This window comes from Canis lupus, chromosome 35 (assembly GCF_011100685.1).
Source record: "Canis lupus familiaris isolate Mischka breed German Shepherd chromosome 35, alternate assembly UU_Cfam_GSD_1.0, whole genome shotgun sequence".
Taxonomy (NCBI): Eukaryota; Metazoa; Chordata; class Mammalia; order Carnivora; family Canidae; genus Canis; species Canis lupus.
The window spans coordinates 4,293,831-4,312,455 of record NC_049256.1 but is presented as its reverse complement, the minus strand read 5'-3'; the positions used below and the strand labels follow the sequence as shown (position 1 = coordinate 4,312,455).

Here is an 18,625-nt window from a genome sequence, read left to right as displayed (position 1 = left end):
AACTGAGTTAATAATATGTTTAGAAATGTTCCTGGTATGTAGACAGTGCTTCATGTATATTAGCCATCATCATCATTGACATCATCACCACCACCATCATCATCACCACCACCATCATCACTATATCCTGGTCTCTGGGCCAAGTGCCAGAGATTCAAAGATGAATCAGTCTTTCTGCCTATTTAAGCAAGGCTTACAAGCTAGGGGAAAATTGACAGGAAAAACGTTTCAAGTGTTGCAAGTGATGCTGGGGTGGGCACACATGCTGAGTGCTGTGCACAGGGGAGCGAGCAACTGGCTTTGCCCGAGGAAGTTGAAGAACATTTGTCCTGCACTTTCACTTAAAAGAGGAAGTTGCAGGGCCACCTGGGTGGCTCGGTCAGTTGAGTGTCTGCCTTGGGTTCAGGTCACGATCCCACGGTCCTGGGACAGAGCCTCACGTTGGCTCCCTGCTCGGTGGGGAGCCTGCTTCTGCCTCTCCTGCTCCCCCTGCTTGTGCTCTCTTTCTCTCTCTCTCTCTTTCAAATAAATAAATAAAATCTTGAAAAAAAAAAAAAAGAGGAAGTTACAAACTCTGAGGCTGTAATCTCTAATTTTGGTTTTCCCCAGATTTACTAAACATACCTTTGTGTTTCAAAGTCTCTATCTGAAAAATGGAAATGCTCTGAACCTATGGGACTGCCTCTGGGATTATTTAAAAGTACATTAGCAGTTTGTCTTGAGGCCCTGAGCCACACTGATGTGGCGTTTCATGCTTAAAAGTCACCCTAAGGCAAATTTTGCTCTCTTTGCAAAGAAAAGAAGACTGATTCTTTGGACATCCATACAATTTCGTGCATTTATAACGCGTAACTTCAGAATTTGTGATAACTTGGGTGGATTGGGCTAATGTTTATCTTTTATGTGGTATTTAAGAAAAGTTGGCTAAGCAAATTCAGAAAAGCCAGACTGTGAGAAGGATGTTTATCTGCCTAGGAAAAGGGCCATCTGTTCTAAGCCATGTGAAAACTCATTTATAAAAGCTTACTTTAGGCTCTTACTTTCTGGTTTACAAAACCTATTCACATATATCCTCTCATTTTCATCTGATTTATATGTGAACCATATCAAGACAATATAAACAAAGGTCAGAGGTGACATATACATTATCAATATCCTTTAATCTAATCATGAAGATGGGCTTTCTTTTATAAACAATGTTAGAGTTTAATAGAATTTCTTTTAGAGTCGTGAGTTCATTTGTTTTCAAATATTGTAGTCTACACAGTTTCATTAATTCAGACTGTCCTGCCCTCTAACTTACTATTAATTTTAGTGGGTTTTTTTTCTTCTGTTTTTGAATCATGAAATACAGTGGCTTTCAATCTGGGGTGATTTTTACTCCCCAGGGGACATTTATCAATGTCTGAAGTCATTTTTGGATGTTACAACTCTGAGGGAAGATACCATCATCATCTGGTAGGTAGAGGACAGAGACGCTGCTAAACATTCTATGGTGCTCATGACATTTTCCACCACAAAGAATTATCCACCCCACGTATCAGTAGTGCTGAGGTTGAGAAACCCTGATGTAATTACTAAGTGACTTCAATTATTCAATTGTGTATCCATAGGCTAAGGAGAAGACATGGTCACACCATGGCCCGAAGGAAACAGTACCTGTCAAAGGCAAAAGGACATCCACTCTCACAGGTAACATCTTTAGGAGACTAGATATTTATGCTTAGAAAAAGCTCTGGTGTAAAAGTCCCGTTATGATTGTTCTTATTCAGAGGGAGTTACGTGTTCATAAAGCCATGTGTCGGGAGAAGTGCTGTGTGGATATCTTTATTTGATTGACTTTGGGTCCTACTAGTTACAAACTAGGACATCTTTGGGAACCCAAATGTCAGCCAATTGGTCACGTTCACTTCTACTTTGCTTTTCAAAAGCTTATATCTTCTGATAAAGAGAAACCTGAATAGAAATGCCATGATATGAAGTGGAAATTATACTGATCACATGCGTCCTCCATTAAAATATTTTGTGGCTTTTAGAGAGATCTTCCCAGAAGAACCAGCCCTCCTCTGAGAAAGAAAAAGTTAATAAACTCAACGAGAAAAATTCTGAGAAGACCAATGCCTCTCTAATTCAGAGAAGTTTTGCCACATTTCATACAGAAAGACCACAAGACGAGATAGAAGATTTTGCTCTAAAAACTTCCATAGAGCCGAGAGGAAATGTAGACACAAGAGACATTTTGAGTGCAAAGAGACTGAACAGACAAGAAGATAAGAGTCCTGGAGATGATACACAAGCCACTGTGGATAAGAATGAATGTCTAGTGTTCAAAGGAGAGAAATGTGGGCTTCATTCTAAAGAAGATACTAGCAAAAGCAAAGTTGAAATGAAAGAAGGACCAGCAAATGAAACAGTGTTGGACAAGTGTGCAAATAAAAAGCAGTGTGTTGATAAAACTAACAGTGATCAATCCTGTGGAAGGTAGGGTTTGAAGCATTACACACCTACAATCGATTTTTTTGGTAGATCTATGCGCCATTGCAACTTAAGGCCATACCAAAAGGAGGGCTGAAGTGAATTTTTATTTTTTATTTTTTTTATTTTTTATTTTTTTAAATTTATTTATTTACGATAGTCACACTCAGAGAGAGAGAGAGAGAGAGAGGCAGAGACACAGGCAGAGGGAGAAGCAGGCTCCATGCACCGGGAGCCCGACGTGGGATTCGATCCCGGGTCTCCAGGATCGCGCCGTGGGCCAAAGGCAGGCGCCAAACCGCTGCGCCACCCAGGGATCCCTGAAGTGAATTTTTAAAGCAACAATTTAGAAACCAGTTTCCCAGCTGGTGTGGGCCTGTTCTCTTGCCATTACTTTTTCTTCTTGCCCGTGACATTCTTGGGCATTTTTACTGTTTTCTTCTACCAACTGGTTGACAAAGATAATGATTATTATCAATCAATATTTTTAAAAGATTAAGTAAAAAGTTCTTATTTTTAGCAATATAGAGCACATCCTTCCTAAGACCAAGCATTGAATAATGGGGTCGGATTTATCTGTAAGTTAAGAGACTAATTTTGAAAAAGTTTGCCCATCTGATTATACGTGATTAGTTGGCTATTTTCCTAGAATATTGTGAGGGTTGAGTAAGAAGTAGATTATTTAAGGACTCTTCCTCAACTGCAAAGTTTCACATATAAATTCAGGTAATTACGTAGCCAATCACAATAAATTAATTACTCTATGTCGTGATGGGCCACAGACTCCATTTGGAACAGAATATCCACATATCTGTGTGTTTCTCAGGGAATTAAGATATAATTTTTATTTCATTTATTTTAATAATGTATTTGAAACCTAATCATGGAGAAGTCTAATGTTTTAAGAATTAAACATAAAGACTAATTTTATTAAGAAAGTCCATCACTGCAAAGATGTGCTTAGTAAGGTAGGGAGCTGTTAAAAAACTGAAATTAGTTCAATTCATATGGACTAAATTTAAGGTTTACTCTTCCCGCTGGTAATATTCAGAGAGATGACTGCTTCCTCTAGTATACTTTAATTTAGTAATCTCTCTCCTCTATAAGAAAAGGAAGTGAAATGAATGAAGACCGAATTAGCTAGGTATTCATAAAATGACTGCTTTTGTAAAGGGTCAGTGAAATAACTTGGAGTCGCAAAGGTCGACAGGAAGAGTCCTGGGAGTCCCACTTATCTGCACCTGTTCTTGTGCTGCGTTGTTTGATGAGGAAATCAGGCTTCTTTCTTTTTTCTTTCTTTCTTTCTTTTTTTTTTAAATCCCAAATGCTGAAACAGCCCAAGTCTGTCATAAAGCTTCACCAGAACACCATGTTAAGGAAGCTTTATTTAGGTCTAAGACTTCTGACCATCTGAAGGCCATCTCCTTGAAACGCTGAGACCTGCAGCTGGATTTTATTTTCCAGGTGTATCAGCAATGTAGAAGCCATTTCTGCATCACGAACCCCGGAAACCCCAGAAATAGCACCCATTTTCAAGAGTGCTGAGCAAGCGGAGCACACTGGCAGCAGCAAGAGGAGGGTGATGGACGAGTGCTTCACCAAAGAGGACAACAAAAAAAGCAGAATAGATGTAGTGAGTCCAGGTGAAGGACACGCATTTAGGACACAGGAAACCAGACAAGCCCGAGGAGGCTTCCAAGGCAAACCCCTGGAGTCCGCTGGAAGTAAGACCTCCAGGCAGCAAGATCTGGTGACCCCATTGGGTAGGAAATGCTTTTGTTTCAGGCTTTTAAAGCTTCTTAACCTTTTCCAGTAAGCATTTCCAACTAAATCTCCCTTAGCCTAACAGCCTGAAGGAGACATAATGCCACACTGATGCCATTTGTGTATGTAATTCAGTCACCTTTGTTTTTTTCTTTTTTGGTCTGAAGAAATGAATGCCACCAAGAGAATTCTTTCATGACTTCTTTAGTTTTCAGCATATTTATGGTGAGAGAGATGAATGTCTATATCAAATCAGATTTCTGGAGACTTCTATTATCTGAGTTCTTAAAAATATTAACACTTGGCAGAGTGCCTAGCACAAGATAAAGTGCTCAAGAATTACGTGTTGAATACATTTAAAGTTCCTAAAGCAAAGTTATTATCTACTCACCTCCCCTTGTACCCCTGTATGCATGTAAGAATCTGCATGCAGTAGATGCTTAAATATGGAATAAATGAGGAAATGAATAGACCCACAGAGAACAAACCATGGAAAAGTGAAAAGAATGGTGGAAGAGCAATACTGAGTATGTGTTTTAGAGCCAATTGTGACGTGGACTAGAGTTTAAACACTTAGACCGAAGGGTGGGAAGTGGGAGAAATTTGAGAGCTGTAGAATATGTACTTAGCCAGTTTTACTGGTTTTATTTCCAGCCAGGAAAAATTTATCTTTTTTGTCTTAAATGTGTCTTAAATAAAAGCTAAAATATTTTGGAAATTAATATAGAATAATATCAAGCATTTCAATGACATGAAGAAACTCTATCTTTCTCTCTTCCCTTTAATTAAAATAATGGACCTTATCAGTGGTGCTTTTTTTTAGAAAAAAAGTGAACCAAGCAATTTCTCATCTTTGAACTTAAATGGTTTCAGGCTTGGGAGGATTATCTATATGGACTGTATTGGGTTTGGAGATTTTAAACTATTGTGACATTTCTAAAAGTTGTCCTAAAGATGGTGTAAACCATAGTTTTGTGGTCCTGACATTCTTTCTGAAAGATGGCAAGGTGTCACCTTCCTGAATTACAGATCATAATATGAAATAAAAACATACATTCCCTGGATCGTTAGGAATAAAATAGATGGCGCATTTTATTTTATTCTGAGACCTAGTGCTGGTGCCAAAAAAAGAGGTCTGACTGCTTAACAAATGGCCTTTCTCTTCCTCTCACCATCTAGATGATGTCCCAGCTCCTCCTGCCCCATTTAATCACCGTATCGTGACAGCCAAACAAGCAGCCGTCAACAGTTTTTATACCGTGAGCAGAACGGAAATTTTAGGAGGGTAAGTCATGCTCAATTTTAATATGCTTTCAACAAAATAAGAGAGTTTTCAAAGAGACAGATTTTGAGGATTTCATAAATGTTTGCCGGTCTTGACCCGAGAACCAGAAACATCATAAACAAACATTTTAAGAGATTTTAACCATTTCTGAAAATCACCACTGATGTCAGAAAGGTTGATGTGGTGACAGTGACTAAAGTCCACATTTATTATCTGCTTTACTTCCCATGTTGTAATGTCTGAAATTGGGAGAAGCCCCAGTGAGTCACCAGTGAGAAGGTTTCGAAGCTGTCCAAAACTTGAAAACAGAGACACAAAATGTAGAAATGAGTGAACACTATGTATTTCTTGTGGCACGTATTAAATCTTGTATCTCGTTGTTGGTTTTACATTCATGTTGTTACTATATTAATTACTATTATCCATTTCGATTGTCTCCCTCACTGAAGAATTTGAATTTTTTTGAAGGACGTCTAAATGCAGACTCTCTCCCTGAAGAAGGAAGAGTACAGTTCATCAGGGGCCAAGTGTATTACTGGGGGATATTCCTTCCTCTTTTACACCAGTCACGGTCCTCCTTTGAGATCTCCTAATGTAAAGGCTAAATTATAAAGTTTGCTACTGTCAGCATCTCTATGTGAAAAAGGAAAAGGAAGCAGAACATTTATACTGATATACACAAAATTTACTTACCAACAGGTGGAAAATATGCGTAGCTGCTAGAAACAGTACGTTTCTGCATTTGATCGTTGGGGGTGTGGTTGGTATTTATGAAATCCCTCTTCCTCTCCCTGCTCCATGTTTCTTTTGCCATGAGGAGCCACCTGGATGCTTTGCCCCTCAGCCTGCTGGTTATAGGGACTGCAAGGAAGGACAGAGGCACAACCAGGAGCTCCGACACGTGAAGAGGTGCCATGGGAGTCTTCCCACGAGCTGCACCCAGTAGCTCACTCGAGTCTTCAGGGACCTCAGGGACAAGCCGGCCACAGTTTGTCTGTAGGAGAGTGTTATCTGCAGAAGGCACTTTGGGACAATTCCCAGGGCATGCTCCCTTTCTTTCTTTCTTTCTTTCTTTCTTTCTTTCTTTCTTTCTTTCTTTCTTTCTTTCTCTCTTTCATTTTAGAAAAAGAGAGAGAGCAGAGGCAAGGGCAGAAGGAGAGAGAGAGAGAGAAGGGAAGCAGACTCCCCACTGAGCGGGGAGCCCGACGAGGGGCTCCATCTCAGGACTCTGAGATCATGACCTGAGCCAAAACGGAGAGTGAGACGCTTAACCCACTGAGCCACCCAGGTGCCCCCAGGGCATTTTCATCATCCGCAGCCACATGTGAGGTGCCTGGGGCTGTGTTCAAGTGCTCCAGGAGAGACTACACCTAGGAGGGTAGTTGGAATTACAGTCATCCCTTGGCTTGTGTTTACAGTAACATTCTCCAAGCCCCATCTGTCCTGCCTAGTGGAGTGGGCTGTGGTGGCAGTCACCACCCCACCTCTGGCAGCTGTTGCCACCATCCTCACGTCTGCAGTCCTCCAAGATTGTGGTGGGCCTTTGGGTCACAATGTCATTCAGGAAGCTTCCCCTCTATCCCCCGCATGACAGCCACATTGCACAAGCAGGCACCTGCATTCTATCTTACTAAATCAGGAATCAAAGCAAGGAGTCAAATTTTAAGCTTGTTCATGACTGTGCACTTCTAATTTGTAAGAAGCTGTCCTATAAGGTAAATGTAAATGTATATCCAATTTTAGGAGGGTAAAATCTCATGGGTGATTATGTAATATGTATTTTTTTTGTGTATTTTTATTATACGTATCTATATGTGATATTGTTATTACTTTATTTATATGCGGTTTCCAAAAATAATTTTACATGCCTGACCTATAGCCTGTACTGTTCATAGGCTCACAAAGCCCAGCCTATTACCTTCAAGTGGATTCAGAAAGATTTTTTTTTTCTATAACAGAAGTTCCCACATTTTAGGGTGCATATGAATCACCCAAGGAATGTCATGAAAATGCAGATTCTGGGACCTCACCTTGCATTTGTGCCTCAGCAGGTCTGGGGTAGGGCCAGGAAACCCCTCAGTGGATTCTGATGCCTGTGGCTGATAGACCACAATTTGACATCGTTTTAGAAGTTTATTGGCTGCATTCACAGGTTAACCCAAAAAGAGAAATGCCCCGGGACAACCGCGTCTTCCACTTGGCTTCCCCTCACGCTGTGCCACATGCTCTTCTTTGGCAGGGGGCGCTTTGGCCAGGTTCACAAGTGTGAGGAGAAAGCAACAGGTCTGAAGCTGGCGGCCAAGATCATCAAGACCAGAGGCACAAAGGATAAGGTAAAAGCCGTGCAATGTGGATCTCTCCTTGCCATCATCTTCTCTTCACTAAAGCGTCTTTCCATCTTCTTAGGATGAAGTGAAGAACGAGATCAACATCATGAACCAGCTGGATCACGTGAACCTCATTCAGCTTTACGATGCCTTTGAGTCTAAGAATGACATTGTCCTGGTCATGGAGTAGTACGTGTTTTCCTCTGCCCCCATCCCCTCCCCTGCACAGCTGCATGCACACATCTGGAGCGCCCCACGGCATCCGTGACTATGTGGCTGCCGCTCTATCCTGCTTCAGAAATTGCTGGATCCCTGTTTGGTGCACCCCTGATTCTGATTGGCGTGTGTCAGACAACTGCATCAGTTTCAGAAGGAAAAGCACACAGGAAAACACATCTCCATGTGTGATGTTACTGAGAAGAAGTAGAATGACAGCATAGGTGTAGCTTTGTATCTAAGCTACATGTCAAACAGCCAACCTAAATACTACTCGGGTTAACCTGAAGGGAAGTGGTTCTTGAACCACATTTTCTTTTCGACCTAATCATTAATACAAAGTTCACATCAAACTCTTAATAATTAGGGCTAAGAAACTTCCATTTAAATTCACTTTTATAAAAAATTAACAAGTATCTAATAAGAGAGTAGTTCTAACTAACACTGAATCAGTGTTGTGCTTCAGTTCATTCATTCCTCCACTTGGAGTTTTGTTTATCATTGTGCAATAGGAATTTTGGGTAATAAAATGTCCAGCATCAGAAGCACATAGGAGCACGTTAACACCGAAAGTAGCCCGAGGAGACCCTGTTTGGCCTTTGCTTGGTATTTGGGATTCCTCTCTCTACCTCTGTAGGGTCCTCTTTATCTTCCATATATGTCAGGAGATGGCAGATGTGGATTCACTCCAGAGTGGCAGCCACCGGATGACAGGCACCTTGAGGCTGCCCAGTTGTGAAGTTGATGGTAATTAAAATAAGGGCCTTCAGCACAAGCATCATCTGGCAGAGATAGCGACGGGGCTGGAGAGGTCACTGTGTCCACACACCTGTTGGAAGAGTTAGGGGAGTTCGACCAGCCAGCTGCTTGCTCCAAGAAATAGCTGTGTTCCTGAAGGAGTCACACTCAGGGCTTCACGCCTCTTCTCTCTGCAGTGTGGATGGAGGGGAGCTGTTCGATCGCATCATCGATGACAACTACAATCTGACCGAGTTTGACACCATCCTGTTCATCAAGCAGATATGTGAGGGCATAAGACACATGCATCAGATGTACATTCTCCATTTGGATCTGAAGGTAGGGTGTGTTCTGTTTGGTATGAGACCCTTGCCACCTCCCCCTCCTATGGATCAGTGGGCCCTGTCCAGTACCCCATGCCAGCTTGGGAAATGTATGCTGTTATGAGGTACATATTTGGGAATTAATAAAAACCTGGATTCTGATCGTCCTCTCCCCATCCCCAGCAATGTCACCCCCTAATTTTTGCACACCTCCATCTTCAGGGACTGCTGTTCAGATTCTTCTAAGTTGCCTGTGTTAAAGGAATCCACATTTAGGGAGATGCTTTCCCTAAAAGATTAGAAATAGAACTACCACCACCACCACTCCCACCATCACGGCATCCTTGTTGCATCCCTTTCATTTTTAGAATAAATAGGTGGGAGGATTTTAGCTAACTCAGAAGTCCCTAGTGGTAGCCAAATTTTCCAGCTCTCCAAGTATCCTTAGCAGTCTCAAAGTCTTTTAGGAGGTGCTGGACTTTAGGGATTTGTTTTTCTGTGGGCATGCTAGAGCACCAAGTAGAGACCTATAGCAGAATGGGATACAGGGCAGCCAGAAGGGTGGTGCTAACATGCTCAGGAGCCCAGAAGGGTGGTGCGGGTGGGGCAAGCACCACTTTGGACATGGTGGAGAGCCTCTGGAATAGTGGGAGCCAAACCACCTGCCTTTCTTCTCTTATGTAATGACTCCTCCCGTTTGATCTCTCCCCCATTATGAAGTCCTAGAATTTGACTGTACATAGTTAGAACCAGTGAAAGACCCAGGCTCAATAACTCTGATCAGCTCTAATATTGGGGCTAAGTATCATAAATTGCCCCTTCTTGTGTGGCACAATCATTTTCTCATTTCTCCATTTGCACAGCATGACCGTGAGATAAAATATATATTCTACATAACATACCACCGGCTGCAAGTCATCGGGGATTGTAGAGCTAAATAAATTTAACTTCCTTAAATGGGTTTCCACGGCTCTCTCTTCTTATAACTTAACTTGCCTCACTGTCCTGATTTATGGGCACTACCCCTCCCATACACGGGGCAGGAGGAAGTGGTATATAAAAGACAGTCAGAGGTTGAAAATCATTAGCAAAGCCCTTGGCTTCGAACTGAGTTTGATACTGTGTATTGCCATGGAGCGTTTTCGCTGAGTGTATATATTCCGCAGATAGCCCTACAGGGATTTGATTGGCAACTAAAACTAGGACCTGACCTACCGTAAGTCAAATAGCTCTGTATGTGGCTTCATAGCATTGATTGAGGACTTGCAATGGGCAATTTTAGTTATGGCTTGTAGGCAAAGATAATAGTAAAGGCGACAGCTGGATGGATCATTAAGGACCACTCATCCCTTGCAGAAAGCTCTGTGGAAGGAAAATGGCCAAAAATATTAAAGAGTGCTTGTCACCATGGAGGGGAGATTATAGGTGACTTAAAAATGAAAAATGGCCTCCTTTACATTTTTTCTGTGTTTTGCAAATCTTAGTCAGTGAATATGCTTTCATTTCATAGTTAAAAAATTTTTTTTTGACTTTTTCAAGTGCCCTCAAAGCTGTGAACGCATTTTTATGTCATAGTATCCTTTGACAATCGGACAGCTTTATACATGATTAATCAGTTATCTAAGCACAAAACCAAATGTTCTTACAGAGCATCCACTTGTTTATAAATAGCTTTTACTCATAGACATCAGTTTTAGAGATGTTTTAGAAAAGGGCTTCGAAAGACGTTATGCCAACCAAATGGACCCCTGAGTGTTGATAAGGAGACACTACATCATTTCTTTCAGGGCTTCTTAGTTTCTGATCTCATTTGAACCTCCTCTCTACCCGGACAGGCAGGGGAGGGGCAGCTGTGACCCCACCTAAATGGGACGCGGGGTCCTGGGATTCAGCAACTCAACAAATGCACCCCAGCTCTCAGGGATGAATTGGGACTAGAGCTTGAGAGTTCCAAGCAATTCTTCGAAAACGTGATTTCTCTTTTTTTATGGTTGACCTAGACTTTCAGTCAAATTCCCTATTTCTCTCGGACCTCAGTTTTTCCAACCTAACAGACACAGGCACACCTGTAAGATGTTCTACAAACGCTGAGTTGCATTGCTCTACTGTCTACACTTCTCCCTCTTCCACTTCCCCCAAGACTGTTGGCTTGACGGAGCCGAGCCTTACCTGAGTTAAACTCCAAGGGAACACTTAGTCAAGGGTTTGGGCACTGGAAACACACTCAGCGAAACTTTGGAATTGCTGAGCATGAAGAATGAACGAGGGGGATGTCTTCCCTTTACACAGGACTTTCCCATAGCCTAAGCGCAAAGGGAAAATCTGGAGGTCACGAGTATCCACATTATATTGTGTACTCAGTGTGGCTGTTCAAATGAATCAGGCCATTTCTCCTGGAGCTCATAAATCCTCGGGAAAGATATTCCTCCATGAAGGGGAAATTCATACTTAATAATTTTAGGGGGGGGCACACGTCAAGTCTGAGACCGCCTCCACCGGTCTGTTTGGAAGGCCCTGAAGCAGCCTCCTTGTCTTTCTTCCCTCGGAGAGGCCTCTGCCTGAACTCACGCATTATGGTACACTGGAGAACCAGAGAGAGGGACAGGCAGGGTAATGCAAGGTTGGCAGGGTACCCACAACCTCATCCACCACAAAATTAAAGGAGAAAATACCCACACAGACAAGCCAGACCCAAAGTGAAAGGCCTGATATGTTTTTCCTGAGCATCGTTGTATTTTTAGTTGTGGTTCGAGGACAATTTGAGTGAATGATGGTTGTTTTCATTGCTAATGTGTCTCTTTCTCCTGGCAGCCTGAGAATATCCTGTGTGTGAATCGGGATGCTAAGCAAATAAAAATTATTGATTTTGGATTGGCCAGAAGGTATGTGTGTTTGGGCATAGGTATATGAACGGAGGCAGGGAGCAGGATGGTGCTCTTTCTTTGCAAAGATAAATCTGATACACCTCTTTGGCTTCAGACTCTCATTTAGAACTAACTTGACAAAAATTATATCCCAGCCTTACCTTGCTGACTTTGGAATTGGAATGTTTAGAGGCTTCTACAAGTGTATCCAATAAAACATCAGAAAACTTAAAATCTAATACAGTGAGGTTATGAAATTTGGAGACATTAGCTTAGAATTTCTAAGTTTGTCTTAGTCTTGTGTATTTGTTCTGTTTGTAAAGAGAAGATTTACTTTAAAAAAACGAAGAGTGTCAACAAGGTTGCTAAGTGTTCCGGTACATATAAGCTTCTTACGTGAACAGAGTTTATATGTGGGCCTCAGCACATATAATATTAATGGAGAATTTGAAAGGATGCAAATTATTGCATTTCATTTACTCATTAATATGGGTATATTCAAGCCATCGACATGGCAAAGGTTGTGTCAGTTTTCCTTTCATTGTGTTCTGTAATTCAGTGTTTCTAGTTATTCTCACTGGCTTCCTCCACCACTGTTTCAGATTATTAAGGTTTTACAGTATGAATTGTGACTCTTAAACTCCTGACTCCTTCACAAGTTTTTAACTTGTGACTAAATACGCGATTTCCTCTAAAGCCTGTGTATTTAAAATTTCCTGTGTGGCTGAAGTTATTTCTGTCTTATAGACTACATCTTTGCAGTTTCTACGATTGTTGCTTTTTGACCGACCCTCTCCATCTCTCCACTTTGTCCCTTGAATTTCAGATACAAACCCAGAGAGAAGCTGAAGGTGAACTTTGGAACTCCAGAATTCCTTGCCCCTGAAGTCGTGAACTATGATTTTGTTTCCTTTCCCACTGACATGTGGAGTGTGGGCGTCATTGCCTATATGCTGTAAGCAGATCTCCAGTCTCTCTGACACTTGCAGATAGGAAAAATAGCCCAATGTAGGTCTTTTAAAAAATAAATAATGGCCTGCCATATTGAGTCACTTTCTAGGCTCTGTGAATCCTGTGGGTGAAAGACATAAATTCTTCCCCTTGCATCACTAGAAAAAGTAAATGTATGTCTACTTGTAACCCCTCTAACTCTTAGGACTCCACTTAATACCTTAAATGTAATTAAAAAGCAACTTGCGTCCTATCTCCTAAATGACTACTGCTAGCCTTACTCCTCAAGGGTGACACGTTGGTGTTTGCCTTTGCCATCTGAATGTGGGGCAGACTTTAGCAGCGGTAAACGCTTTAAAAAGGAAGTTGTGCTATCCTTAGAGATTCATATTTCAGTGTGGCTGCTCACCCCAGAGCTGCAGGTGTTTAATTAGGGGCCGGGGTGGGGGAGTGCGGCATTTTCTTGATTGCAAAAATACATTGGAAAATTATGTTTAATTATCAGGTTATTCGCCTTCTCTCAGTTTTAAACGACAAACCAAGAAAAAGCAACCTATTTGTAAAGGGTTTGAAGCTATTTAAACAAGACTCACTCTGGATCCTGTGTCTTACAGGCTTAGTGGTTTGTCCCCCTTCCTGGGTGATAACGATGCTGAGACCCTGAACAACATCCTGGCCTGCAGGTGGGACTTAGAGGATGAAGAGTTTCAGGACATCTCCGAGGAGGCCAGGGAGTTTATCTCCAAGCTTCTGATTAAGGAGAAGAGGTAACCCAAGTTTGTTCTGGGCTCTGGAAGAAGTAGAGAAATGGGGGAGCATAGGCTACCACAATTCATGTAAATCATTCCCGAATTCCGTTAGTGACATCTCCACTGTCCAAGCAAAGTTGGAAGGCGTTTGATGCTCTTGACTTTGTTTATGTAGATCAGGGATTGGTTTGGTCATGAGACTTGAAAGGGGCTATAAAATCTTCCTTCCTTCTGCCTTTTGCAATAAGGCTCCAGCAATTAGGGCCTCTTGCTGGGCCTCAAAATGAAGGGTGTGGGATAAGTTATTTCCATAACCCCTTTCACATCTCTGAAGCACATATCCGTCTCTGTGTAGCTGGACACTTAACTATCATGTCACTTGAGAACCAACAGTGGGCCAGACTATGCCACATGCTTCATAGGCCTGGCTTTTAATCCCCATCCATCTCCAGAAGGTGGGAATTATCATTACTATTTTATGGATGAGATTCTAAATAGTATGCCCAAGGTCATACGGCTGGTCAATGCAGAACTGAGAGTCGAACATGTCAACCTTCCACTAAGGCTGCACATTTATCTCTTCCATATTACATGGCCTTCTACTTTCTTTCATTGTAAAACCACATTAATTCAAAATTCAGCAGATGGGAGCACCTGGGTGGCTCAGTCTGTTCAGTGTCTGCCTTCAGCTCAGGGTTCTGGGATCAAGCCCTGCATCGGGCTCCCTGCTCAGTGCAGAGTCTGCTTCTCCCGCTCCCTCTCCCCTGCCTGTGCCGTCTCTCTCAGATAAATAAATGAAATCTTAAAAAAAAATTTTCAGCAGATAAAGAAGAATGACCTTGAAACATAGGGGGCTTACATTTTAGAATTACAGGCAGGGGCAAAAACACTGTTTCAGATGGTTTTATATCTAAAACATAAGAATGGTAAATACCATTTAGGATTTTCTACTTGCTTCATTGTTTTATCATCTTTATGGTTGTTAAGTTATTAACAAACATGACCTTGAATAGATAGGAGGGTGTACTTGGAAGTTGGGGGTTAAAGAAGCAGCATGAGGCTAGAGCAGTGCCTGATACAAAGGAGGTGCTTTATCTACAATTGCCAAGAAACGTGTCTGGGGCATCGAGAACAGTTGTGTAAAGTCCAATCCCTGCCTTTAGGGAACCCATGATCTAGGAGAAGAGATAGATATTTATTAAAAAGATATAATGCAATGCAGTTAATGCAGATAGAATTTATTGAAAAGGGTCAGTCAGGACTGGGTCCTAGGAGGTAAGGAGGACTTAGCCAGGCTGGGGGTGTCAGTCTGAGGAGGGGGCACTGCACAGACATGCAGACATGGGTTTGATCTTTAATGGGAAGTCACAATGGCTGATGTTACTATTATGATTATTATTTGTATGTCACTGAACACCAGGCAGTGAACAGATGGAAAAATGTCAATTCTATCAAATTGTTGGTGGGTGAGCTCTACATTTACTGCGAATCTATTTGACAAATAAACTTTTATGTGTTATATGATTGAATTAAATGAGGAAACAGGGGCTGAGAGCAGTGAAGTAGTTGCAGAGCACAAGGCAGAGTCAGAACCATGCCCGTTGGCCTCCAGTGCCAGGCCCTGCCCTTTCCTTTGGTCTGGGCGACACCTTCGGAAGGCTAGTTACACATTTGGGCAGAGTGACACCTGCCTGAGTATTCAAATCAATAGTTGGCTGAAACTAAGGCCAACACCTGACACCACTCTCATAGAATGTATTTCTGGGTACAAAATAAACATGAAATTGCATTAAAAATTTAATTATTAGTACTATGTTATTGCTAACTTTTTAATAGTCAACTTTCAGAAGTTTGCATTACTATAGGGCAGAAATAATAATTTTTTGGCACTGTCAGCTATTGAAATGCTTCTAGGGGTCCAATACAGAACAAAATGGCACTTCCATCTGAGGTTGGTAGAGGTCACGAGTTTTTTAAAAATTATACCTGCCTGCTTAAAATCTCACTAATGATGATGTTGTCACCAAGTTCTTAAACCTTCCTTCATGGATTAAAGAGTTATCGTCTCTTCGAGTCTCATACTTAAATATTTGGTATCTGACGAAGCAATTTTACTGAAGCAATCTGCAAACCGAAATTCCATGACTGTTGGAAACTACTTTCTTGATACTGTTTCAGAAATAGATTCCAGATTGTTGTGCTCACTTAGAGTTTTTATTTTGAAAGGTTATTTGGTTTAATGTGTTAAACGTTAGCACTCAAGATAAGTTTACAAAACTTGAAATTAGAATATTATATAATCTTTATAATTCTCCTGTTATTTTTTAAATTTTATAAACATTTGCTGGCTCAAAAGGATATAGTTCCTTTGTAAAGGTATCTAATGTACTCTCTCTCCATACTTATATTAACTCTTCATCTATTTAAGTTTTCAAAATTTTTTTTAAAGATTTATTAATTTAATTTGAGAGAGAGAGAATGAGTGGGAGAAGCAGAGGGAGAGGGAAGGAGAATCCCAAACAAACTCTATGTTTGCATGTTACAGTCTCATGACCCTGAGATCATGACCTGCACCAAAACCAAGAGTTGGGCGCTTAACCAACTGAGCCACCCAGACGCCCCCAGAATTTCTCAATTGAAAAGTTAGTGATACATATTATTCAAGCATTTTAATATATAAATCACCTTTGTGATTATCAAGAATCATTGTAGCATTTTGCTCTTGCGATAGTAAGTAAACATTTGTTTTCCCACTGATGGATAGAGGTTCAATTCATGAAGCTCAAACATTGCATGAAAGAAATGGTTACTTGTATTGGAAAGTAGATGTTCAATTAGGAACAAGAATTTTGAATTACTTGCCTCACTTGTCTTACTGCTGTTGTTACCCCGACTTGATTTGGTGGTAACCTACAACCATCCAGGATAGTTCTAGAAAAGATAGCAGGTGACATTTGGCCATCTGGTCTCCTAAAGACAATGGCCAGAGCTGAGGTGAATGACAGATTCAGGCCTCCTTGGTGTGTCTTTGCTAACAGCTCTCTGAATTTCCCTTTAGTTGGAGAATAAGTGCAAGCGAAGCGCTCAAGCATCCTTGGCTGTCAGACCACAAGCTCCACTCAAGACTCACCACACAGGTAACCAAGGCCTGTTGCTTTTCCTTTCCTTTCCTAGCTGACCTTAGTCTTTTGATGATAAGAGACTAGAAGCTTCTTAGCCTCATACGGGGTCCTGTCTACTTCCATCTCTCACAGCCTTCAATCTTGTGCTAGTGCTAGTGTTGAATTGCTTAAAATGCTTTTTTTGTGTGGGTTTTTAAAAAAATAAATGCTTCGTATGTTGTTTAGGAGATATTATTTTCAGCATAACTATTTATTATATTATTCAATCATTGTACCCATTATAAAATAAATTACATCCCCGTACTATACACACACACACACACACACACACACACACACACACTGTAGTCTAGGATACATAAACATACAACATTTTGGTGAACATAGGTTACCTTACATTCAGGATAAATATGCCTCCTTAAAACAGAACTCAGAATTTTTTTTTAAAAGATATTATTTTTTTTATTCACGAGAGACACACACACACAGAGGCAGAGACACAGGCAGAGGGAGAAGCAGGCTCCTTGCAGTGACCCCGACGTGGGACTTGATCCCAGGACTCCGGGGTCACAACCTGAGCCGAAGGCAGATGCTCAACCACTGAGCCACTCAGGTGTCCCCAGAACTCAGAATTTTAACCGTTATGCTTACCTCCAGTCCAGTCTGTGCACCAAAACACTGTAATACTCAGGTTGATCCAGATCATAATATAAATATATGTGAAGGACACTATTACCAAAGACTGAATGAAGATGCCCTGAGTACTTGTGGTTTTTTTTTTTTTAATCGTTTTTTTTTTCAAGTTTCTATTTAAATTCAAGTTACTTAACATACAGCGTAATCTTAGCTTCGGGTGTAGGACTTAGTAGTTCATCACTTTCATGCAATACCCAGTGCTCAGCACAAGCACCCTCCTTCCTGCCCATCCCGCGTCTAGCCCACCCCCGCCCGCCTCCCTGGATCAACCCTCAGTTTGTTGTCTATCACTAAGAGTCTGTTTCCTGGTTTGCCTCCCTCTCTCTCTCTTTCTCTCTCTTTGTTTTCCCTTTTTTCCTGAGTCCTTGTTGACAAAAATGAAGCCCACACTCTGTGTTAACTTTGTACAATAAAATCCCTAATCTACTTTTATTGGTTTAATTGCCACTTGTGCCTGGCAGCCCATCTGTCCCCTCGGCACAGATTCCTTTCCTAAGCTTCAGATCCGTACACCTCCTGTGTATCTGACATCTCCATTTGGACCTCTGCAGTCCTAAACCGGACTGAACGCATCTTCCCCACCTCCCCTGGTCCCTCACCATCCTCCCAGAACAGCCCCCACTAAGCGGCCTAAACCAGGCACCCCCCAACACCCCCCAGCTTTGATGTTTCCTCCCTCCCTTCAATCCTCCCATCTCATGTGTAAAGTATCTCCAAGTTCTGTACATTATTTTCCCTAATTACTTCTAGAATCCCTCTAACCTTCTCCATCCCCTTCGTTGTCCTGGCACATGACACCTCTCCTCTGAATTACTACAACAGCCTCCTCCAGACTTTCTCTACCCACCTCCGTATGAATTATCCAAATAATTCAGAACCAAAGTGTAACATTTAAGTAACTCAACTAAACATTTAGGATGTTTAACTGGCCAAGAGGTATAGAGCAGCAGTAAGTAACCTCTGCCTTTGGGCCTCATTGGGAAAGGTCTGACTTGAGCATCGGTTAAGACGCCTGCCCTGGAGTCCTATGCATTTGATACACTTTCATTTCCTCCATCTCTACTCCGCATCCTCCCTACTCCCCGGGGTTTTGGAATGGAGCTTTTTCACTGACC

General features: G+C 41.6%; 1 protein-coding gene across 4 annotated transcripts in view; it reads left to right on the top strand.

Annotated features, from left to right (window-relative positions):
- The window catches only part of LOC488190 (myosin light chain kinase family member 4), a 109,257-nt gene that overhangs the window by 81,619 nt on the left and 9,013 nt on the right, over positions 1 to 18,625 (top strand). For 3 of the 4 annotated variants that reach the window (XM_038584014.1, XM_038584015.1, XM_038584016.1), the window contains 11 exons: positions 1,614 to 1,692; positions 2,037 to 2,481; positions 3,940 to 4,238; positions 5,419 to 5,524; positions 7,764 to 7,857; positions 7,931 to 8,040; positions 9,003 to 9,144; positions 11,940 to 12,010; positions 12,819 to 12,947; positions 13,558 to 13,710; positions 16,751 to 16,829. In XM_038584014.1, the coding sequence (XP_038439942.1) occupies positions 1,614 to 1,692; positions 2,037 to 2,481; positions 3,940 to 4,238; positions 5,419 to 5,524; positions 7,764 to 7,857; positions 7,931 to 8,040; positions 9,003 to 9,144; positions 11,940 to 12,010; positions 12,819 to 12,947; positions 13,558 to 13,710; positions 16,751 to 16,829 (1,707 nt within the window). The remainder of the gene's footprint in view (positions 1 to 1,613; positions 1,693 to 2,036; positions 2,482 to 3,939; positions 4,239 to 5,418; positions 5,525 to 7,763; positions 7,858 to 7,930; positions 8,041 to 9,002; positions 9,145 to 11,939; positions 12,011 to 12,818; positions 12,948 to 13,557; positions 13,711 to 16,750; positions 16,830 to 18,625) is intronic. The other variant, XM_038584017.1, reaches the window with a different exon arrangement.